Source organism: Alligator sinensis, unplaced genomic scaffold (genome assembly GCF_000455745.1).
Source record: "Alligator sinensis unplaced genomic scaffold, ASM45574v1 scaffold23_1, whole genome shotgun sequence".
NCBI lineage: Eukaryota > Metazoa > Chordata > Crocodylia > Alligatoridae > Alligator > Alligator sinensis.
The window spans coordinates 3,371,675-3,396,585 of record NW_005841890.1 but is presented as its reverse complement, the minus strand read 5'-3'; the positions used below and the strand labels follow the sequence as shown (position 1 = coordinate 3,396,585).

Here is a 24,911-nt window from a genome sequence, read left to right as displayed (position 1 = left end):
TCCAGGCAGTGAGTTGCATGTAGACTTGATGAGGAATATTGCATTTTAATACGTTTGTTACTGTGGATGTAGGTAGTTGCTTTCCGCAGCAATCATTAATCATGTTATTCTTTTCAGTATTAGAATTACTAATGGTGGTTAATACTATAATAACATTTGTTTAAAATGTATGAGGATGTATATGTGTGTGTTTGTGTATATATATAGTATTATGATTTTACCATTAATTATTATCATCTAGTATCAAACGTGACTGTAACGGTAGTGGTTTGGGTCTCTGTGCTTTATATCCTTACATGACTTATGTGAGCAATTTACACATTTAACAAAAAAGCACACACTTTTTCTTAATTTGTTCCCTCCTAAATTGAATTTGAGGTGTAAAAGCCATAGTGCATTTTGACATGCATTTATGTGTATATGACATACATGTGACTGAAATTAATTTGCAAAAGCATAATCTAAACCCATTTCTGGGCATATACTGATTATACTGGTAGTTGCAGCAAAAACAGTCATGTCTTAAGATAGTAGTAATGTACGGCTGGAAGGGACCTCCCAAGATCATTTAGTTCATCCCTCCTGCTCAAGGCAGGACCATCTCCAAGTAGACCATCCCAACCAAGTGTCCATCCAACCTGCTCTTGAAAATTTCCAAGGATGGAGAGTCCACAGCTTGTCTCTGTAGCCTGTTCCAATGCTTAGCTAGCCTCACAGTCAGAAAGTTCTTCCTAATCTCCACCCTAATTTTTCTCAGCTGCATATCCAGGTCATTGCTCCTAGTCCTGTCCCCTGTGACCATAGCAAATAGTTTATCTCCATCCTCTCTATAATTGTCCATTGAGTCTCTTATCAAATACAGGCCTGTAATATTTTTTTTGCCTTCCAGTGTACTCTTTTCAATCTATCTACACCCTTATTGAAGTGTGGCACCCCAGACTGGACACAGCACTCCAAGTGAGGCCTCAGCAAGGCTGAAGAGAGCAGAAGAATCACTTCCCCTGATTTACAAGTGACACCTACAATAGCCCAGTATGCTATTGGTTATTTTGCAAAAAAGAGACACCATTAGCTAATATTCAATTTGTCTACTGTAATCCCCAAGTTCTTCTCTGCAGTACTGCAGCCTAACCAGTCATTCTCCGATCTGCATTTGTTTGTACAATTATTTCATCCTAAGTACAGGACTTTGCACTTCTCCTTGTTGACCTATTTGAATTAAAAAGGCCAGGGGCCCAGCCCACAAAAAATGGGGGGCTGCCACTGGTTGGGCAGCCAGAGCCTTTAAAAATTCAACTGATTATGGGGGACAAATCATAAGAAAATAGGGTGTGCACATGCAGGGTCAAAGGGCCAAAACAAGTGCTCCCTGGGGGGACACCGAGCAGAGCATGCCACACAGCGCCCACCGGCCCTTGAGCTCAGCTAGAGTGACTTTCCCTTGTTGAATTTCATCTGATTGACTGTGGACCATTTTTCTGGTCTATTCAGGTCATTCTAGATTCTAGCCCTACCCTCCAGAAAATCTGCAATTTCACGAAACTTAGTGTCATCTGCAAGCTTGTTAAGTGTGCACTCAAACCCATCATCCCGATCATTTATGTGCATTTTGAACAGTACCAGACCCAGGACAGACTCTTGGGGAACCCCGCTTGATACCTCTTCCCAACTAGATGTTGAGCCATTGATGACAACTGGATCATCATGTTCAACGAGTAATGTATCCACCTTACCGTACCTTTATCTAGTCTGTTATTTCGTTAGCTTGTTAATAAGAATGTTATGAGAAATTGTGTGAAAAGCCTTGCTGAAGTCAAGGTATATTACACTGCTTTCCCCTATCTACAAAGCCAGTCACCTTATTGTCCTAGAGAGAAATCAGGTAGGCTAGGCATGACTTGTTCTTGGTGAATCTGAGCTAGCTGGTCCTGATTACCTTGTTCTCCTCCAGGTGCTTTACATCAATTCCTTGAAGACCACTTTATCATCTTTCCAGATATAAAGGTCAGACTGAGTGGTCTGTAATTCCCCAGATCCCTCTTCTTCCTTTTCTTAAAGCAGGGAACTATATTTGCCCCTCTCCAATCATCAGGGATCTCACTTGTCCTTCATGAATGATCAAAGAGGATAACTAATGGCTTTGCAGTTACCCATGCCAATTCCTTTGGTATGCTAAATTACACCCCATCCAACCCTGCCAACTTGAAATTGGATCTGTTAGGAAATGGATCCATTAGGATCTATAGTGGCACTCTAGTCTCTCTATAACAACAATAATATTTCAAACTACTTTAAATAATTTATGGATCATTAATAGGAACAGCATCCAAAACCTGCACTAATGGCAAATGACTGCTTGTATGTTTTCTTTTAGTGTATTTTTTAAATTCAGACTTTCAGAAATAGTTCCTGCAAGTTTAGTCTCCAAAAAATAGATTCATCCACCCAAATAAGACGCCTGATTGTATATGTGCTGGTTATCAAGGTAAATTAGTAGTATCTCTAAGCAGGGCTGATTCTGTCTCCAAAATCTATTAATTTCTGTGTACCATTTTAAAATACTTTCTTTATATTTTCCCCCTCCTGTTCTGTTATTAATATTCACAGAAGTGAGCATGCCCTGTTCTGTGGCAGCTATTCACCTTATTAACCATGCTACACTTTTAATAAGCTGCTTCTGATTTAATTTAGGGCATTATTATATGTTCAACTTTAAATACATGTTAAGAGCTCATTAAACCAGGAGTGTCCACACATTAGGGCAAGGAAACACATGCTAAGGGTCCTCTGAGCAGCTCAGAGATAATTCTCTTCCATCATGTGACTGCTGCACAGGCCCAAAACTAGTTGGGAGTGGTCCCCCAGTGAGGTACTGCTCCCACTCACTCTATCTTTCCCCACAGTGGCAGTGAGGGAGGACCTAAAGATAACAATTGCCCCTCCCTTCCTATTCTGGACTCTACCTGCCTCCCAGGACTCTCCTCTATCCTCAGGGCTTGCCCCTGCCTTGCCACCCCCCATGTCCCCTGGCTTACCTGGATGGCTAGTGCTGTCCTAGAGCAGCAGGCAGTGAAGAGAAACCCACCTGCCCAGCCACTCTCCCTGCCACCCCTCACCCCCTGGGCTGCTACTGCTCTCTGGGCTGAGCAAGCAGAGTTCTTCCTCCCTGCTTGCTCTGCTGTGATAAGGCTGGGAATGGCTGGGGGTGGTAAGTGGAGATCTAAGGTGTGGGGAGAGTGGGCCCAGTTTGAGCTGGTGGGGGAGGGGAGGAGTAGCCACTGCAGTGGGCCTGATGCAAGAGGTGGGGGGACCACTGTCTCCACCAATGGCCTGGATTGAGCCAGCATCTCCTGAACTCAAATCCCTGTTTACCACCTCCCTGCCTCAGCTCCCAGTTCACCTATAGCTCCCAGCACTGTCCTGGCAGAAAGGGAACTTCTGGTGCTGCTGCCACACTCTGGGCTGGACTTGGCCTGGAGAGCAGCAGCAGCCTGGCAATGGCAGTGATAGTGGCAGCAGTCAGGTAGGTGGCTTCCCCTTTTGCTGCCTGCTCACCTGAGACAAGCTAGCAGTGCAAGTGAGCCAGGGGACATGGGGGTGTGGGTGACCTGGGAGGGCCAGAGGGCAGAAGGAGAGCCTTGATGGTCAGAGAGGGAGTCATGGGTTTGGTTGGAATGGGAGGACAGTGGCCAACTACATCTTGGTTTGTGGATCGGGGGGGGTGGAGGGGGAGCTGGACTTGGAGGGGGTGCCGGGGCAGCAGGGACCCACTCAGGTCAGGCAGGGGCTGGCAAACCTGATAGGCTCCTGTAAGCTTATGTCTGCCTGCAAGCTGTGCTGTTCACTGTAACCCTGAGAGCAAAAACAGAGCCAACGTGGCTCCTAGACATGGCCGTGTACACCAGCCCTTTAGGGACAGGTCAGAGCAGTACATATTACAGGGGGGAATTAGCCTTAAACCTGATCATTTTAACACCAATTAAAATTAGCATGTGTTGAGTGTAACATGTAGACTACGCCACTCACCGTGAGTTTTTGTCAGTCTGTGGCACTGGGACAGAGAGTATATGTCATAGTGAACAAAAATGCTAAAAAATCTCACAAAAGCTTAGCAAAAATGTGGAAAAAAAGGGATTGTCATTTTGATTTAAATATTTTCCATTTTGCAATAAAATGGTCTTAAACCATATAATATTTAAATGGTCTCAACTTGTCTAAGACAATATAAACATACACGTGGTGTACAGAGATAGAGAAGACAATATGTGGGGGGAAGGGAAGATGAATATGGTCAATATCTTTGGAATTCAGGCCTCCAGTGTAGCCTTTGGAAGAATTTAAAACAGGATTGCCCAGTCTCCGACCCATAGAATCATAGAAAATGGGGGTTGGAAGGGACCTCAGGAAGTCAAATCTAGTCCAACCCCTTGCTCAAAGAAGGACCATCCAACTAGATCCTGGTCCAGCCAACGCTTTGTCTATCTGAGTCTTAAAACCCTCCAAGGATGGAGATTCCACAGCCTCTCTGGGTAGTCTGTTTGATGCTTTACTGCCCTCCTAGTGAGAACATTTTTCATAATATCTAACCTAAACTTGCCTTTCTCCAACTTGAGACCATTGCTCCTTGTTCTGTCATCTGTCACCACTGAAAACAGACCAGCTCCATCTTTTTTGAACCCCACTTCAGGGAGTTGAAGGCTGCTATTAAATCCCCCCTCAGTCTTCTCTTCTCTATACTAAATAAGCCCAGTTCCCTCAGCCTCTCCTCAGAAGTCACGTTGCCCAGCCCTCATCATTTTCATCATCCTCCATTGGACTCTCTCCAATTTTTCCACATCCTTTCTGCAGTGGGGAGCCCAAAACTGAACATAGCACTCCAGATGTGCCCTCACCAGCACTGAATAGAGGGGAAGAATCACTTCTCTTGATCTGCTGGCAACGCTTCTGCTAATGTCACTAGCCTTGTTGGCAACAAGGACACACTGTTGGCTCATATTCAGCTTATTGTCCACTAACCCCCAGGTCCTTTTCTGCAGTCCCCAGCCTGTAGCGGTACATGGGATTGCTCCTTCCTAAATACAACACTTTGCACTTCTCCTTATTGAAACTCATGAAATTTCTGTTGGTTTGATTCTTCAATTTGTCTAGCTCTCTGAATCATAGCCCTACCCTCCAGCATATCTACTACTCCCTACAACTTGATATCATCTGCAGACTTGTTGAGGATACACTCCATCCCATCTTCCAAGTCATTGATGTGGCCTGAGAAGCTATGCCATCCAGCCCGGAGGGGATCCCCACAGATTTGGTGAAAGCTCTTTGTGGATGGGTGCAGTCCTACCTTCAACCGCTTTTGTGTAGCAGGATCAGGGTTAGGCCATCCCCCCACCCATCCAGATGCTGCTGGGTTTCTTCCTGTCCCAGTTTTCCTGTCCCTGATCAAGGCCCACTCGCCATTGCATGTCTGTATCAGGGCCAGGCTGCTCCCCACTCTCCTGCATCTGGATCAGGGCCACTCCTCCCCCCCACCCCATGCATCAAGGTTGGAGTCAGGCTGCTTGCCACCCCCCTGCACATCCAGAATGTGGCTACTCTGCCCCCATGCCTCCTCCCCATACATCAGGCTTGGGGCCAGGCTGCTACCTGTCTCCCCTGCACCCAGGTTAGGGTTGGGCTTCATGCCCCCATACACAGGGGGATTGGGCCCCCATCTTCCTAGCCCCATGTTCTGGATCAAGCCCACCAGCCAGATCCCATCTGGTCCATGGAGTAAGCAGGTTGGCCACCACCACTTTAAAACAGACCAAAACATTGTATGAGAGAAGGGTCTTTTGATGAAAATGTCTTCTTATGTGTACACACGCACACACTTTTTTCCTTAGCCATGATTATCAGGGAGATCATTACCCTGCAAGAATTAGCTATGGGCTTTTTCATAAGTGTCCTTTAAACCAGCTTAAGAAGTTTTTCATTAGAATGCAAGAAACAATATGTAAATAAGATGCTGACATTATAAAAAGAAAGGAAGAAAAGAAAAGATACTGTCCTCAGAGCAGAAAGTTAAGCTGCACAAGAATAGAAATGAGTCCAAGTTTTGTGCATGTCAAAGCTATCGTGTTCTCATTGTAAACAATTTAGCATCTTTTGCTGATCATTAATATATTAAATTGAGGTGGATGCACAGGAGGAATGCATTAGATAATGCAGTGCTTTTTTCATACTGTGTTTCTCTTATGTTATGGCAATTGTTAAGTTTGGATTGGACCACTTCAGTTCTGTTTGTGGATAGGTGATACATGTGTGCCAGGAGAAACACCTTTCTTTCAGTCAAAAAAGTGTGTACAGCTGTTCAAGCATGTCACTTCTCTGGCACATGACAAATGCAGAATTCCACTGCTCATGGAAAAAACAAATGTTATTTTATTTGTTAGGTGAATAAACCATTGCAATTGTTTTATGAGAATTGTAATGATGCATAACTTTTATATTGGATACCTAGTGAACTTCCATTATAGCTTTATTAAGTTCACTAAGTGACAAATCTATGGCTTTCATATCTTTGCCTGTTTTGCTGCAACAGAACTGAGTAATATAGAGAAATTTCTATTGCCCTTCTGTCAGGTTCTGCCCTCCATTAAAAGAAAGGTCGTACAACACATTTGATAAACATACAAGATTAGAAAATTAAATCCCAGCCATATTATTATCCTACAGCTACTCTATTCTGTTTCGTATCTGCTCTTTTTTATGTGTATTTTGCAAAGATCTGAAATCAGTCAGCTATGGAATATAGGGTAAATTCACATTTAAGTTCATTTATTTAGTTATGTTTTCTTTTGATTTTTCTTTCTAAGCTATGGTTAGTTTTATTTTTCACATAATACCGACATAATATATACATTAAGGAAAATCTGTCCACCTTTTCTATCTGAAAAATACAGTTATTAAGCATTTAATCTGTTAAATCCATCCAAGTACGGGAATGCCTGTAGTAATGCCTCTCATGTGAATGATATATGATAATGGAATATATATAAAGGGAAATTATGCAAAACAACATTAAACACGTCTTTGTATTAGCTTTATGAAACCAAATAAAGTCATTGAAATTGCTCTAGAGTTACTTTACACATGCAATCGAGAGGCAAGTGTGGCAAAGAGAAACTCTACTGACAATATCAAGTTTGAAAAGTAATAGAAATGGATGGACTAAAACTCTAACATATTTCATATATAAATTCTAGGTAGAAGAAGCATTGGAAGCTGTCAAAAATGCAACAAATGAACAAGACCTAGCAAATCGCTTTAAAGAATTTGGGAAAGAGATGGTGAAACTTAATTACGTAGCTGCTAGAAGACAACAGGTGGGTAAATTGTGAACCAGTGGTTGAAAAATTCAGTTATAGAAAATGATGTGATTTTTATTAAGTTTGATGACATTGTTTTTACTTTCTTTTTTGCTTTGTATTATAAAATTGGCCAAGAACTGCTATACTTATTATTCCTGTTTATTTTTGAAGGCATGGTTTTGTTTTGCTTTTCTGAAAGCTGGCAGTATTTTAGAGGGAAATCTTAAAAGAGAAGCAAAAGAAAAAAAATCTCCAAACCACAATGGAAGGGAGTATAAGAAAGCCAATGATATGGGCTCTTAAATTCATATCCAGGCAACCAAATTAAAAGAAAAATGCTGAACACCCAGCAGTTGCCTCTAAATTTGGATAGGTTACTGATATAAGTCAGAGGATTCCCTCCACCCCTGAAAAAATAGGCTATTTATGTAGATGCCTAAATATGGATTTAATAGCCTAAATTGTACATGCCTATTTTGGAAATTGTTGGGCTTACTGGTTACAAAGAAAAAAAATATGTGCACAAAGATCTCTATTAATCTAGTGTAATGTAGGCCCTTCCAATTGACAAGGACCTAGTATCTAAACTTGTTTTCTTTCATAAACTGGGAGAGGGGGATGAGCCAGACATCACACACACACACCCCCCCCCGGTATAAAGAGAGAGGCAGGGATTTTCTAGGCTAATATCTTTTATTGGACTTACTGCATGGTTGGAATAAAGTTAGACAAGCTTTCAAATGCAATGATTTCTTCATCAGGTCTGTGGAAGGGAGCAAGCACAGACTGTAGAGTAGAGAGAAGAGCTATGAAATTGGAGACAGAAGGGAAATTCCCAGGGGTAGCAGACAAGCAATTAGTAGAAGAAAAGAAGCTGAATACAGGGAGATCAAGACCTATAGGAAGGGAGGAGGGTCATTAATACTTGTCCAGTGTAGGAAGAAATTCAGGAATCCGTGTGTCGTAAAATCAATATCTGTGTTCAGTTCTTGGTTCTTAGTGTCCAGCCAGCTTATGAGCATTTGTTCCCAAGTTTGCCTTTTAAAGGTGTTGGGTACATTTCACTTGAGTACAAGAATAGTCCCTACAGTGTGAGGAGAGTGAGGTCAGACGGGGATTGGTTTTTCTGTGAAAAACGTGCTTCAGCTGACACACGTGTGTCTCTGTCCTTTATATTTCTCATTTGGGAGTACATTCTGCTAGATAGTTGCTGTCTGGTTTCACCCACTTAGTTACCATGATAGCATTTGGTGAATTGGATCAGATGTATCAAATTTAGGGAAAGGCATGTGTGGGTGCTGACAGACATTCAGGTGCTTTACTTAAAGCATCATGAGCTAGTGTCCCCCCCCAAAAAAAAAACAACGGTGGGGCGGGGGGGGGGGGGGGGGGGGGAGGGGTGGATCAAGCCTACTTGCACTGACCACCCTAGCCAGCAAGCAGGGGTGCTGGCCAGAGCCGTCCCTCTACCCAGCCCCATCTCTCCCTCCCAGCTCCAGGGCTGTTTGCAGAGAGGGTGTGAAGGGAGCAGCAGTATCTGAGGTATTGGCAGAGTCTGGGCCAGGCCTCCAAGGCGAGAGGGCTCTGATCCACCTCGCTCCCCATTTCAGCTCAGGCCAGGCTTGCCCTGCCGGAATAATTTACCCTCAAGGTAATGCAAGTTCCCTAAAGCACTCTGAATCAGAGTGCCTTAATCTGTTACTGATTAGAGGAGGGTTAATTTTTTGCGTGATCAGTCATTTTTTAGAAGCACTCTGCAGCCATGTATGTGTGTTAGGTCACAGCTGTAGAGCGTTATCAGAGGCCAGACTGCACGAAAAATGTCACTTCTGTCTGCACCCTGTAGGATCCATGGATTCTGATAGGTTCATTTTGGGCGGTATTGGTTTTAGTAGCAGTGAAGATGTGCTGGCAGGTTAAACAATTATTGTTAAGGCAAGGCTGTGCCCCTTTTGAGGTCTGTTGATCAGTTGGGAATTTGCTTTTGATGATGAGCTGGGTAAGGTTAGGGCATATCTGAAAGCCACAAAGGAGGTGGTGGCCCACCCCGTTCAACGGCCTCTGAATCATGTGACATGCTAAGAGAAAGGGTGACAGTCTCTGTCATTTAGCTCGAAGTTTGATGATGTTTGCCAGACATTTAATGCTGCTGAAGAAAAAGGAATAATTGGAAATGGGAAAGAAAGGCACAGTTCAGTTGTGGGAGTGAAGAAGAAGTTGAAATATATTTGATATAGTGGTTCACCATGACTTGAAACAGTGTTGGTGCAGAGGGGGACTGAGCACAATGCGCTCTATACCTTATTCAGATGGGTTGCACTAGTCTGCTTTTGTTTTTGTTTTTTCCTTTGGCTTGATCCTTCAGCCTTTTGGCTAGGGGCAAGTGACACTAGGGGGCATCTGAATTTGGGGCCTACACATAGAATACCTGCCATAGATTTGGGAGCATCAAAAGCCCCAGGATGATGAGTCTGGGAGGTAGGACACTTGATGGTGGTAGTACCCTGTGGACTTGAATGACTGAGCTCTGCTCAGTCAATGGCATTTGGAACTGATTTGGCTAATTTGGCCCGAGACTAAATTAAAAAAAAAAAAGTAGGTTCCCATCAGCATTTTTGGCATCAGAGGAGGGTGTCAGAGCTTGCTCTGGCCTCTCTAAGTGTTGGCCTGGTATTGCAGTAGCTCCAGGCCCAGTACTTGTTCCCTCCTGGGGGAGAAAGTACCCATTTTTTTTAAGGGACATGCACAGACACAAAAGGTTCCCATCAATGTGTTTGCCAGATACGGGCTATGTGTTTTATGGCATACTCAGCATGGGCTGCATTCAGTCAACTTCATAGTTGGTTTCCATGACTGAGCACAAACTGCTTCAAGCAGCAGTTTAATGATAGACAGTGTATTTAATGATGGGGTTTGCTGGTATGCGAATAAGATGAAGGGTTTTTTTTCCCCATCCTAACTGGGGGAAAAAAAAAATGTCTTATATTCGAGAAAATACAGTATTTAATCCCTGCTGGGCCACGCAGCAGCCAACTGGACTCTGAAATGCGACACTTCCCCCTTCTGTTTTGTTCACCCACGTACCTTATTTTTGCAGTACATCAATACTGAATTTGGCTTACATTAACCTTTCTCAATCAATACATAAGCACTATTATTTTATGCATTCAGACATTTCTTTTGTGCAGATACAGTGAGTAACACTGAAAAAATCTTGCACCCCCAGTTTGGATAACACTCCTGGAATATCGTACATATGCATGAGCTACAAACTCTTGTCATTGTAAGAAACAGAATGGACTTTTGTTTAAAACATGGAAAAACACAAACAAATTACTTATCTTCTGTGTACTCCAGTGCTCCTAGTTTTAAAATGGAGCTTATAATGCTTTCTTTCCTTATGCAATTGTTGTTATACTGACTTCATTAATATTTGTAAGACATTCAGAAAAGAGTGTGATGAGTACCATAAACATGTAAATGAATCAGTGAATGGAATGAAAGAAAACATTGTCAAATTAGTCTGTAAACATGAGATAATGAACAATGGGTGTTTTAATATACAGGACAATAGGAGGAAATGGCCAAAGAGCTTTAAAAACATAAGCATCTTGGGGATATTATAAAAAGCCAGTGCGTCTTGTGGAGACCAATAATAAAAAGCTCACCAAGAGCATTTCTTTAAAAAGTCAGAATAAAAACATTACAAATTAAAAAATAAACATGAAAATAATGATGAAAATAGCAAGTGAAGAGAATGTGCAAAATATGGATGAGCTAGAAATATGTTTGCAGTCAAAAACAAAAGGAAAGAAACCATCTGTGCTGGTGACATGAAGGAACAGTGCTCATAAGAAAGTATTGCTCTTTGCAGCGGCAGTTTTGCATTCAGGGTACTTTCATGGAAGCAGCAGTGTGAATCAAATCAATCAGGAAGGCCTCTTTTGAAGCTCATATTTGTATTTGGTGCTAGATTTTGACTGATAGTAATGAACCACTTGATTGAAGTATAGAGACATTGAGCAAAAAATGACAAGTTTAATTGCAGTGGACACAGGAGAAACAGGCATCCATGCTGGAGGTTGTCCCCTTCCAAACTTATGGACCATTTTTCATGGGGTACATGGTAAATCGTTGTAGATACCATTGCTTGAGAGCAAGGGGTACAGAAAGCCCTATTTATGAGGTTTTAAAAATGAACTTTTTAACATTTTAACATTTTAAATCTTCACTATATAATCATAAGACAATTGCTATGTTTGTACAGGAGCTGAAAGATCCCCACTGTAGAGATGAGATGGCTGCTGCCCGAGGTGCTCTGAAGAAGAATGCCACCATGTTGTACACGGCGTCTCAAGCGTTTCTCCGCCACCCTGATGTAGCCGCCACTAGAGCCAACCGAGACTACGTCTTCAAGCAAGTACAAGAGGCCATTGCTGGCATCTCTAATGCTGCGCAGGCCACTTCACCCACTGATGAGAACAAGGGTCACACTGGCATCGGGGAACTTGCTGCAGCACTAAATGAATTTGATGTAAGTACCAGAAGCGTGTGCAAAATGGCAATCCTGTGCCATTCAAGCAACATTTCAAGAGGACTTGTACTTGCCTTTTGAAAAAAATAAATAAATAAAGGTTAGACTACAGCCAGGAAAATGGAAGTGATGAAACGCTGATAATGAGAAATAACTTCTACTGTTAGTGAACTCTAGACATCCAGGCCATTGTTTGTGTTCTTGTCCTGTAGCTGTGACAAGGACAAAAAATGTCTTTCTTTTTCTGCCTCAGCATCAACTGAATTTTATCCAGCAAGGCTGAGGTGATTAATCTGGTTTCTTTGTTCTGTTAAAGAGTTCAGGTTTAATTCATGCTGAGGAGCTTTTATTTAGTTTGAAAGGTTAGAGCCGATTTAGGATGGTTTGGCTGGCATCACAGGGACAAAATCATAGTGTGGAGATACATATGTATTTTCTTCTCCAGAATGTGGATGGAACGGAGTCCAACCTCTGCTCACTGGTTGCCCCCATGCCCGGTTAGGGCTTACAGGGAGGATTGAGGACAGGACTGCCGCTGCTTGCCTTTGTGCAGCCAAGACGCCGCTGCCTTTAAACAGATCATGATGAGGACTGTGCTCTCAGAAGTTGCCCTTGGCATTAACAGCTTTGTCATAGCTTAGTTAGTGCAACTTTTGTCCACATCATTTTTTTAAAGCATGCTATTTAGAAGGTGGGTCAGCTTTAGCTGCAGAGTAGGATCTGTTTCCTTTCAATTCTGGCTTTAAGGTGTGGGTTTATTAAAGAACTTGCTTAGGAAACTTCATCCTTTCACTTACGTGACTGAGCAGTGGGATGCAAGCATTTGCCACCACCTGACTACACTGTATATCCCTTTGTAGTTAAAGTTGAAGGGGGAAACAGTGGAGAGGCATCATGTCACAAAGAGTGTGACTGCCCACCTTTTCAAAGGACTGGGCTGCCACTTTGTAATTGTGCTCTGCTGTCTCCTTGTTTTACATAGGAAAGAAGAGGGGCTGAGAGAGTAGGGGATTTCCAGGATCTAGGGGGATGGAGGGAGAAAGGGGTCAGTAGACAAGAGTGTGTAGGAGGAGGGGAAAAGGAACCACAGAATGGGCTTATGTGGAGAAACAGAGGAAGAAGGAAGCAGGGCAAGTGTGTCTTTAGGAGAAAAACAGATTGGGGCGAAGGCACAGGAGGGTCTGTGCTTACTAAAAATGGGAAACTTGCTAAACGTGTATGCAAGTGCTTCATCCAAATCATTATTGAAGACGTTAAACAATAGCGGACCCAGGGCAGACCCCCAGGGAACCCCACTTGATAACTCCTTCCCAAGACATTGAGCCATTGATGACTAGTCTTTGGAGCACGATGATCCAACTCGTTTTGTATCCACTTTCTGGTACTTTTGTCTAGTCTCCATGTCCTTAGTTTGTTAATAAGAATGTCATGGGGAACTGTCAAAAGCCTTGCTAATGTTAAGGTATATCACATCCACTGCTTGTCCTCCATCCACCAAGCCTATCACTTTATCATAGAAGGAAATCAGATAGTTCAGGCATGACTTGCTCTTAGTGAATTCATGCTGGTTGTTTGTGTTCACCTTGTGTTATCTTCCACTCATTTCATAATAGATTCCTTGACGACCCACTGCTCCATGATCTTTCCAAGTACTGATGTCAAACTCATTTGTCTGTAATTCCCGAGATCCTTCTCCTGCCATTTCTTAAAGAGGGGCATTATATTTGCCCTTTCCATTCAGGACCTCACCTGACCTCTATGAGTTCTCAAAGACAATAGCCAGTGCCTCTGAAATGACCTCAGCTAAATTCCTTTATTACCTTAGAGTAGTGGTTTTCAACCTTTTTTATTTGTGGACCCCTAAGAATTTTTAAACGGAGGCATGGACTCCTTTGAATTGTAAGTGTGGGTATTCAAATACTTTTGATAGATCATAGCCATCTTTTGTGGCCCCCTTAGGCATAGCCTGTGGACCCCTCAGTGTCCACAGATCACAGGTTGAAAACCACTGCCCTAGGGTGTTTTTCATCCAGTGCTTCTGACTTGAAAGCATATAGCTTCTCTAAGCAATCCCCAAGCTATATTTTGCCACTACTCCAGGTAGTTTGGCATCTTCCCAATCTTTGCGACTTGCCATGCACATTATCTGATAGCTGCCTCTGTTTGTGAAGACTGAAAAAACAAATCAAATACTTCATCCTCGTCTGCATTATCCATACCTAGGTTGCCTTCTATATTCGTTAAGGGACCTATGGTTTCTTTGATCTTCCTCGTACTTTTGACATGCTAGTAGGATCCCTTTTTATTGTTTTTTATGTCCCTTGCCAGTTGCATCTGAAATTGTCTTGGCCTTCCTAATTTGCTCCCTACATAACAGTGCAAGATTCTTATACTCTTCCCTAGTCCTGTGAATGAGTTTCCACTTTTTAAAGGATTTCTTTTTGGGTTTCACTCACTGAAGAGATTGCTGCCCAGCCAGGCTCGTCTCTTTTTGCACTTCCCATTCTTCTGTCACATTGGGGATAGCTCTTGCTCCTGCACTATTGATATGGCCTCCTTAAAGTAAAGCCAGCAATTCTGGATGCCTTTATCTCTTCAGACCCTCTCAAGGGAATCCTGCTTACCTGTTCTCTGAGTTTGTTGAAGTCTGCTTTTCCATAGTCCAACATCTTTATCCTGCTGCTGTCCTTTCTTCCTCCACTTAGGATCTTGAACTCTTAGCATTTCATGATCACTGTTACCCGTGTTACTTTTTTGCCTTTACATTCTCAGCTAATTTCTCCTCTGTTTGTAAGCAGCAGGTTGAAAAGAAACACCGCCCCCCACCCCATATGATATAGTATGTAGTGGCACGTTTACATCTTCGTATTTTTTTTCCATAGGACTGCTGCCTCCATGTATAGAATTGAATGGTCTGCGGTTTGAGGGTGAATCAGAGTTGTACATAGTACCCCTGCCTCACATAGAAGGTGTTTAGTGAGCATGGCACAGAAGTGGGAAAACGGTTAAGAAATCAGAATGCCCCCTCACAGAGTTAGATTTTATCCCTATCTCTGACGCAGCATTCCCATTAGATGCAAATCAAATCACTCAAGCCAAAAAATGTCACTGTTGGCCATAAACTGTTTCTCTTTTTATGGTTGCTCAATGTGAGGCAGCAGGAGACAGATTTGAATAAGTATAAAGTGCTGGTGACTGATATTGGTTGGAACTGTGCTTTGAACATATAACACATCATAAAAATGTTAAGTAGTTTGAAAAACCTACACTGAAGTGTCTTGGCTTGCACATAAACCTCAGACACTCTTACGCAATTCTGGCCTTAGCATTTATTTGCCTCTCATCCAGAAATATATGGACCCTACTATAAGTAGTAGCATGGGTTCTCCCGTATATATCTGGGCAGCTTCAAATTTCTTGTCATGACATTACCTTCCAATATTATCTATCAGTCTAACAGGATTATGAAGATCTCTCTTTTCTGCCACAGATCTGTTTCAATATCCAGATGTGACCCTGTAGGTCAACTGCAGACTCCCAAGACTGGTCCTATTGAACCTTTTTATCTCTTCCCCAGAGTATGTTGATGCAAATAGATTCTGTTTTATCCATGCTCTCTCTTCTAGTTTTTTTTGCAGTCTGTCACATCATCAGTGCACCATGTTACCACACCATCTTTTCCCATACATCTCTTTCATCATCTGAAATATTCTGCATAATCTCTTGTACCCGTGTCCCATGTGTACCAGTGCCGGACTGCTATTCTACTATGTTTGTGTAATGTCTGTGATGTTCAGTTTCACATGCCCTATCTGTAAGGACCTCTCGAATTCATGATTGTGTGATTTTTTTATGGAAGCTGCGAATTTGGGCGGACTCCACAAAAAAGGACGGGCTCCATGATTTTAGCAGGCTTGCTGCAAAAAAAACATATATATATATCCCCAAAACCAAGCTGCAAGCAGAGAAAAGGGCAGGAACCCCTGCAGTCCTGAAGCACGGGGCAGGGGAGGGAGGAGAGGGAGCAAATCAGAGGCTGAGTCTGTGACATAGGGTGAGTTCAGGATCCAGGCTGGGGTAGTCAAGGAAGCAGGAGGGTTTTGGCGCCAGCTTTTAAAGCACCCACAGTCATGCTGGTATAGCATGCTGCAGCCTGAGAAGGACTCCTCGGCATGCCCACTGAGAAGAAATACTCATAGACAGCCAAATACATTTCAGTGCTGGACCGTGGAAGGCAGTATCCTGCAGGGACCTTGCACATAGATGGAGACAGACTGTTCTGTACTACCTGCAAAGTAATTCTGGATATATCGAGGAAAGAAGGCGGGGGAGTGCTCCTGCATACCTCCCAGCATGGCCTCTGTCTTTGCAGTGGCTGATTGTCAGCAGCAGCAGGGGAGGGGTGGCTTCAGCTGTGCTTGCTTGGTTCTGGTGGGGCCAGAGTGGCAGAGTGTCCTCTGCTCCCCGCACCCATCTGTGCCGTTGCCCAGTTTGGCTGACGTAGACAGGCAGGAGCTGGAGCTGTGTGAGGCTGCCAGCAGAGCTGGGCAGCACTGGAGGGGAATGGGGGAGTGGAGGCCATCTACACTGCGGGCCTGGTCCCAGCCTCCCCCAAACCCAGTCAAGCAAAGCTGGGGGTGGTGGGAGGGTTGTCACAGTGGTGGGCCTCTGCTCCCTCCTCTTCTGCCCTCCGCCACTGCTCTGCTCGGCTGTCTCACAGATGGCAGGAGCTGGGACTGAGAGCTGCACAGCCCTGGGGGAAGGGAGCAGACACCCTCGCCCTACTGGCCTGCCCCCAGACTAAGCAAGCACAGTTGGGAGTACCCACTTGGTGAGAGGGGCTTAGCTCCTCCACCCCTCCCCAACGCTGCATGGCTCTGCCCAGCTCCTGCCATTTCTGTTACAGCCCAGAGGCAGGGCCACCCAGCACTTGACTGGAGCAGATGAGTGCGGTTGAGGCTAGTGTGCTGCCCTGTGGGAGGGTGCTGCAAAGGCACCTGGGATGCCAGCAGACTGTGACCTAAGTTGAGTTGGGAAGGGATCTGGTACAGAGGTTTGATAGCCTGGTCTAACCTGAACAAATTGGGCATTTATAGCTGTGCTCCGGGAGGCAGGGGATGAGGGGCCTGGCGCTTTAATTAAGCACAGCTCTGAGGGCCGTGCTAATTAAAGTGCCCAGATCATCATGTGTATCAGTGTCCCCATGATAAAACATGGTGGCGGGGGCCCATGGGTGACTGGTGCCTCCTGAGCCTGGGGGGGGCACAGTTTGTGGGTGGCGGTGACAGGGTGGCAAGCAGCAGCCACCCACAGAAGCCAGTGAGGTATGGGGGGGCGGGTGGCGATCAGTGACTTTGGACAGAAGTCAGCAGCAGGGGGTGGGGGGGTGAACGGCAACCACCCACAGAAGCCGGCGGCGGTAGGGTGGCAAGCAGTGACTGCCCACAGATGCTGGTGACGGTGGTGGTGCGGCGAGTGGCGACCGCCCGCAGAAGCCGGCAGCAGCCAATCTCAGGGACGGCATGTGCTCCCCTGTGCCCCCCCTACCAGTCGTCTATGGTGGGATGCTTTGAACTAAAGCTCATCAAATGAGTTTTAGATAAAGCGCCATTTTTCAGTGCAGGACACTGATACACATGATGCCGGAGTCTGCTGGAGCACAATAATTACCATGCACTGGCAGGCTTGATTAATTGAGTCTGCTCTGACGTGCTGTAATGACAGCGTGTCGGAGCAGCTTCCCTGCACGTGTACAGGAGCCCATTATGTCTGATTTAATGTTATTAGTAGATGTTAAGAGTCATGAACCAAAAAGATGACAAAAAGCCAGTGGGGAAATACAGAGCATCTGACCAAGGGACTAACACAAGAGGGATGGGGGTGAGGAGGGGATTGCAACTAGGTTACAGATCAGTGTTAGCCAACTAAGCCCGGAGGTGCGGGAAGGGGTGGGAGGGTGTTCGTGACGCTGAGAGAGAAAGAAGATAGATACACACAAACCCATACAATGGTCCGCGATGGTGGAGGGAGTAGATTAAAGGTCCATTAAAGGTCTATCCATTAAAGATCTACATCCATTAAAAGTCTATTTATACCATGTTCTGCCATTTTTTAAACAGGTCTGTGTGCTGAACTTCTTTTCTGTTACAGATTTAGACCTCTTTACCTGTAATTTATGTATGTAGCCAAATTGAGAGTACAGGTCTTCAAGAGGTTTGTGGGGAAAAAAAACAACATTGATTCTGCCACAAACTGTTAGCTGTTTCGAACAGCACCTTTGCCCACATGTAGCCTCTGTTCATGGCATCACAGTATCCCACTTTTCTCTGCTTTCACTCTCACCCTCCAATGGGGAGGCGGGGAAGGACAATGGATGGCTCCCTGATAGCCTGCTCATTGGAAGGGATGGGATTTTAATATGCTTTTGCTTCTCTGATCTAGGCACACCTTCACTAAACTTATGAACTACTTTAATAGGAGAAGGAATCTGTGTTGAGAGTAAAAAGAGTTTTGTTGTTGAGACTTCAAGTTTAAAGGGCTGTTTTTTTTCCTAAGTGATTTGTATTTTTTTTCCTCATCTTGGTGCTTGGCTGCTTGTGCATTAAGTGCCAGTTTGGATTTTTAAGTAAATTATAATTGCAGAATTGATATTGATACCCTTGGGAATAGTCAGTTATATAATAGGTCTTGACTTCCTGAATCCTAATATTTTGATTTTGCTATAATATGTGTTAATAAAGGGCACACATTCTTGAAAGTGTCAGAACACTTACAAACCTTTATAATTGTTTGCATTCATTACTGCCAGCATAGGGCTGCATCATTAATACAACAAGAAGAGCTTTGAAAATATGTAAAAGAGAAGATCATCCCTGGCAAATGAAGGAGCTTTTTTTATAGCCTGCATTAATACCAGTTTCAGAAAGAGCATGACTTTGGCAGATGAAATACCTAATTTAGGTACTACAAGACCAACATTGAAAAGTCTGACCATCAAGTATTAAAAGGAATATTTTTTTATCTACAAAAACTCATTGTGCTGAATAAATAAATCTTATTTGTACTGATTGCAGTAATTATGGTTTTTCTTCTTGAATATCTTGACGTTAAAGAATATGGTGATATTTTAAGAGTTGCACCCTGTCAGACTGCATGACAGGTGAAGTAGTATGGGTCACATCAGGCTCCCTCAGTTTGGATGGCCTGTCAGACTATCTCAGAAAACCATCAGTGATATTATATTTCACCTCCTCCTCCTGACCTCATCAGTTGTAATAAAGAGACCACATGCTCCAGTTAGTAATAAGGACTTTTCAGGACGTATTGTTCCAACCGATGCTAGACACTAACATCATTCCCTCTCCAGGTTTGGGGCTAGCCAAGTTTATCTGTTGAACATTGCATCAGCCTAAAATATGGTCCTTAGCTCAGTGGAAAGTATTCGGCAGAAGCATAGCAAATAGGGTTGGTGTCCTGGGCAAACGCTGTGGGAGAGCGGGGGGTCGGAAGGGTGCTGGAAGGGCTTGGGTTCTGACAGTCAGGAGGGAGGGCAGGGAAGGGGCATGCAGCAGTCTTACCAATGCCAGGGACTCAAAAACATCCCTGGTGGTTGCAGCTGCCACCACATGGTCTGCCTTAACCCACTGTTCCCTTGAAAGCACGCAGTTGCCACTACAAGAGCTGTGCTATAGGACTGCTTTTGCTGCTAGGACATGGACTTCGTGGGAGTGGGGGAAATGCTGACCCCCTTCTAAAGTTAGCTCCGGCTTGCCCACCCTTTGTTATGCTGCTGCTGTTCAGGGTTCCCAGGCTCCTTTTATACATTGGTCAAAACAGCTTTGTTTACAAGGTACACATCCTAGTTCTCCCCAATCACTAACTGTGTTTGTGACATTATTCTATACGGGGCGGGCAGAATACAGTCCGTTGGCCAAATCTGGCCTACCAAGCAATTTCATCTAGCCCGCGGGTGCCCACCAACTAATTGTTCCCCACCCAGCCCACGTTCCTCGCTCCCTTATGCGCGGAAGTGCCCGGCCCAGCCCAGCCAGCACACAGCTTCTGCACGGAGCTGCTGCTGTCACTGCTGCACCTGCTGGGGGACCTGCTCGGCTTCCCCAGTGGCTTCTGCTCATCTCTCTGCTGCAGCACTCGCTCCGGGCCTCTGCATGATTTCAAATGCACTGACCACTAGATCCAGCAACCTGTGCTCTACTGTGTCCTGCACATACGTTTCCTAATTCCTTTAAACAGTTGACAACTAGGTCTCTTAATGGTAAGAATCCATAAAAATGATCAGTGTTTGATCTGGTTGTTCTTTGGAGTTTCATCCCATGTGGCATAGATGGCCTAAAGTTTGAAATGGATTAGAATCATATGATGCTTATCAGCTTTCAAATTGATGCTGCTACCTGCATCTGGAAAAGACTGCTGTTCAATGCAAAAAAGAGTCATTGTGCTTAGTGGGCATGTCTACATGTTCATTAATGCACCTTCGTTACTGCGCAGTTAGTTTAGTACCTCTAGTAAGAGGTACTAACTGAATGCATGGTAACTAGTTACTGCGCAGTAGCACCAGTACATGGTTATTTTGTGATGCCCACTGTGCATTAGCCTAATAGTGCAAAGATAGGCTGTTAGCATGGTTAATAACTGCTACACTACTGTGCAGTGTTATTAGGCTAATGCGGAGTAAATGTCTTGTGTAGACACAGCCAGCGACAGGGAATCCATCCATACTTGGGACAGAGAGAGACTATTCAGGTCATCTGATATGCTCCCTAGCCTTTTTTATAGAAATATCTAGACACCATTCCTATTTCAGGTCATTTTTTTTTCACACTTTTGCATAGTATTGCAAGTGTCAGAGATTCAGTGTGACAATTAAAGTAGTATAGCAGTATCAGAGTCTATTTTATATACACTTATGAATATATAGATATGGTCTGTCTCCATGAAGCGTATCTTCCTGATTTTAAGAAGGAAGATATTTTCTTACATCCATTTTACTTAGGACCCAAAAACCTATTTGAATATAATATAGTTTCGCCAGCTTTTAGCCTTTTTTCTGTTTTATCTGACTGCTTAGCTGTCAAAAAAAAACAAACTTAGATTGTCGTGTTCCCGCAGCAAAGCCATCATTCTCCTTGTTTTTAGGGGTAAGTGTGGGTGAGACTCTGAGAAGTTTCTAAAATCACTTCTGTGCAAAACAGACAAAACAGAGCAGCATAACTGCAACATGAGACCCAAGGGGATAGAACGAGAACGTTTGATCCTCCTTATTACAGGAAGCTATACCTTCAGCAAGTGAAAAGAAGACTATAACCTTTGAGTAATTATCTTGCTGAGTAATTAGCATTGATATGTTAATTCTCTATCACCTGTGTTAAAACTTGAATGATTGATATCTTGGCATTTAATCTTAAATATACACTAAAGGATCTTTTATTGTAGGATAAACAAATCATTCCTCCCTGCAACAGAAGTACGAAGGAGGCATACATAACATGGCAGGTGAAGCTGCTTTTGCTTTTGCTTTTGCTGCAGCAAATTTCTCTGGCACCAAGCATAAGTTCAACTTGCAAATAGCTGCATTTTTAAAGAATTTTAGTGCTTTGTGAATCAAAATATTATATTATTTTAAGTATGTTGCATCTGTCTTAAATATTTAACTTCGTCCTTAAATATGTTTCATGTGGCTGTCATCATCATAGTCTATAGTGATTTGATTGTGTGTGAGACGGTGGCAAAGTGCACACCTTTTTCAGAGTTAACGGCTGATACATGCAGAGCATAAAGACCAACTACTGTTGGCACTGTTATTTTATTGGCTGAAGTGGCATAAATCTATATTGCGCATCTCACTGCATGAACCCCAGTAATGACTTGAGTCAGGTATCTGCATGGTTTCGTATGATACTATTTTCATTAGTTTCAAGGTTTTACTAGTAATAACTTACAACCGAAATATACCTTACAACCAAGTAATAACTTAAAACCAAAATATTAACGTTGCAAATTCAAACATTTTAAAGTTACAAAATATCACAGTTGTGGTGGTCTGCGAAACCTTATTTTGGGCCCTTTTATATTTGCATGTACTACAATCTTCAGTTACGTATCCCCGTAGTATGGCAGGATCACATACAACAGAAAGGACAGCGATATGGCAAAGTTGAATGTCACCCTAGGGAACTGGATTTTATCCATGCCTCTGCTACAGATTAATGTGCAATGCTGGGCAAGTCCCACAAATCAGCATTTCCACAGATGCCCATTTACTATGCATTCCTCATTTTCTGCTTGAGACTCTAGGGTCTCATTTGCAGAAGTGTTAAACATGAATGCAACTGTAATTCATGAGAGTGCTTTTTGAAATACACAATGCTATAAAATGTTAATTGCTCTGTTAATTTAGACTTTGAGTAGCTCACTAAGATGCAGAAAATTGGGTAATATTTTTGATAATTTTGATTTTCATATCAGGGCCTCACAGGGGCATGTAGAGATCTATCCATCAGTCTGTAAGAGTCTGGAAGTGCATGGGGGTGGTGCTCAGGAAGAAATGAATAATTCAGCATTCTGTGCATGGCTTGGATGGTATGCAGTAAAAATGGTGGAACTCTACACTTAATGACGCAGCTTTAAATAAAAATGTTAAATTAATCCTTTGCACTGAACAACTTGGGGGTCTGTTAGAATAAATAGTATTTGAGCATGCAATTAAACTCTTCATATTTATCATGTTTTGAAAAAATATTCAGATAATCTTGATTCCTTCATTTCCTAACTTTTGAATATTTGATTTTTTTCAGTCTTACCATTTTATACTGAAGGCTTTTTCTTAATCGTTTTTTAACTAAAGAGAGGGGAAATAAGCATTTTAAGTAGAAGAAGTACTAATAGTTTTTATTTAAAAAAAATAGAGACCTGTCCGAGGGAAATGATCATTGTTACAGTGTTTATTGTATACATCTTAGTTTGAGATGGAAAGGGCCTATTATATCTTAATTACATAATGCATCAGGGATATTGTGGTGCTTTTTTCTTGTCTGTCTATTTACTGTAACCCTCTGATGCTGATTGAATACAGTCGTCCTCTGCATTTCCCTTTTAACATAGTGAAAATATCAGAAATGCCTAGAGTCTGTCTTTTGTCATGTGCCTTTTGTGGTCAAGATTAACAATTCCGTAATGGAAATAATTTAGTCAGGCAAACTGGATATACAGATAACTATATAAGTCTATGCAGTTTTTGTCACAAATGTTGTAACTCTGATCAACATTGAGCTGGTCTGTTGCCAGTAACGTAAACACATCTTTTACACGGCTTATTATTCCTGTCCAATATTATTCCTGCTGGTCAAAGAGCTCAAAAGAGGTAAGAGCTAAGATCCAGTAGGATCTTAGGATGTTGCTGAAGTGCTTTGGGGGACTTATGCTTCCTCTTCCTGAACTCCAGTTCACTATATAGGGGCTTTTTAGGCATTTATGCATCATTCATCTGAGCCATATGGCTGGCCCATCATAGCTGTATCTTCACTGTTGGTCCCTCTCTGAACATGCAGTCAGCATGTGGCCAGTCACTGTTATTAGCCATCTAATCATAGTGCCTTGCTCCGAGCAGGATGTAAAGGTGCTTGTAATGGAACTTCTCCAGCTCATGAGTTTGCCTTCTCTATAATGTCCAAAGTTGTTACCACTAACACCAGAATAGTAAGCATGCCAGATGTGTATAACTCATTAATTAGGAGGAAGCTTGATCCAGTGCTGATTCTCTACATGATTAGCCTGCCAAAGGTCATGTTAGCTTTCTGGATGTGAGAGACTACCTTCTCTGTGTTGCTTTCACAGTCCTTTATAACATTTCCAAGGTAAGTGCACATGAATGACTGGACATTCAGTTCCGCTTATAAATATGGAAAGGGCAATATACTTTTTTCCAAGACCTGCATGACACAATCTCACTTTCCTTAAACTAATGGTTAGTGCAAAGTTGGTTGCAGAAGCAGCAAACCAGTTTGTAAACAGCTCAAGATCTAACCCATGGTGGACTATCACTGCATAATGAACAGGAGACAGGAATTCTCACAGTCCATTTGGAAACATTAGACACAGCATACGGTCAGAAAAGTTTGTACAAACCTTTTAAAGTATAGAAGTGAATCCGAATGTCATGAGTTGCCTAGTCTACTATAGTTACACAAAACTGAAGCAAATTGGATTGCCCTTGAGACATATCCTTGTTTTTGACACTTCTTGTCATATGGAAGCAGTTGGAAAGATCATTGTAAAAGTTTACTCTGTCATGGCCACTGTCATGGAGGTGTCTTAAGATTGATAGAAAAGAGTCTCTCTTTAAGGGTTAAAGCTGCAGGTTAGCTCATTGTGTCAAAGGCTTTCATAACATTAATAAAAGCCACATAGAGGTTGAGATTTTGTTCTCAGCACTTTGGGTTTGCCAAGCAGTGAAAATAGTCTGCTGCTTTACTAGTTTTCTGTAATCTGCATTGTGATTCTGGGAGTTCCCCTTCTACAAGGTGCAGTAGTAACCAACTGAAGGGAATATGAGATGGCATTTTGGCATCCATGGCCAGCAGAGAATCCCCCCCAACCTCCTAGGATTTGATCTTGGGAATGATTATGTCTTTTACGTCTTGTGGGATGATCCCTCCAAAATGACAGAAGAGTTGGTGCAGTGTGAAACAATATCCTGTCATGATTAGGTGCCTTTCTCTCTTTTCTGGATGACGTTGTAGTATCAACCTCTTGCCTGGTTGGGGGTTGACCCAAGACAATGACAGGCTTCTTTAGGATCACAGGAAAGTAGGGCTCTCAGGGACCTCACAAGGTAATCTAGTCCAACCCCCTGCTCAAGACTAGACCATCCCAATCAAGTGTCTATGTAATCTGCCCGTGAAACTTCCGAAGATAGAGTTTTACACCTTTATCTAGGTAGTCCATTCCAACTTAACCACCCTCAGAGTCAGACAGTTCCTATTAATCTTCATCCTAAATGTTTCCTGCTG

General features: G+C 43.0%; 1 protein-coding gene across 5 annotated transcripts in view; it reads left to right on the top strand.

The window, feature by feature from the left end:
* CTNNA2 (catenin alpha 2) overlaps positions 1 to 24,911 on the top strand; it is an 862,138-nt gene that overhangs the window by 247,344 nt on the left and 589,883 nt on the right. For all 5 annotated transcript variants that reach the window (XM_006018010.2, XM_025197143.1, XM_025197145.1 and 2 more), the window contains exons 5-6: positions 7,245 to 7,364; positions 11,617 to 11,883. In XM_006018010.2, coding sequence (XP_006018072.1) covers positions 7,245 to 7,364; positions 11,617 to 11,883 — 387 coding nt within the window. The remainder of the gene's footprint in view (positions 1 to 7,244; positions 7,365 to 11,616; positions 11,884 to 24,911) is intronic.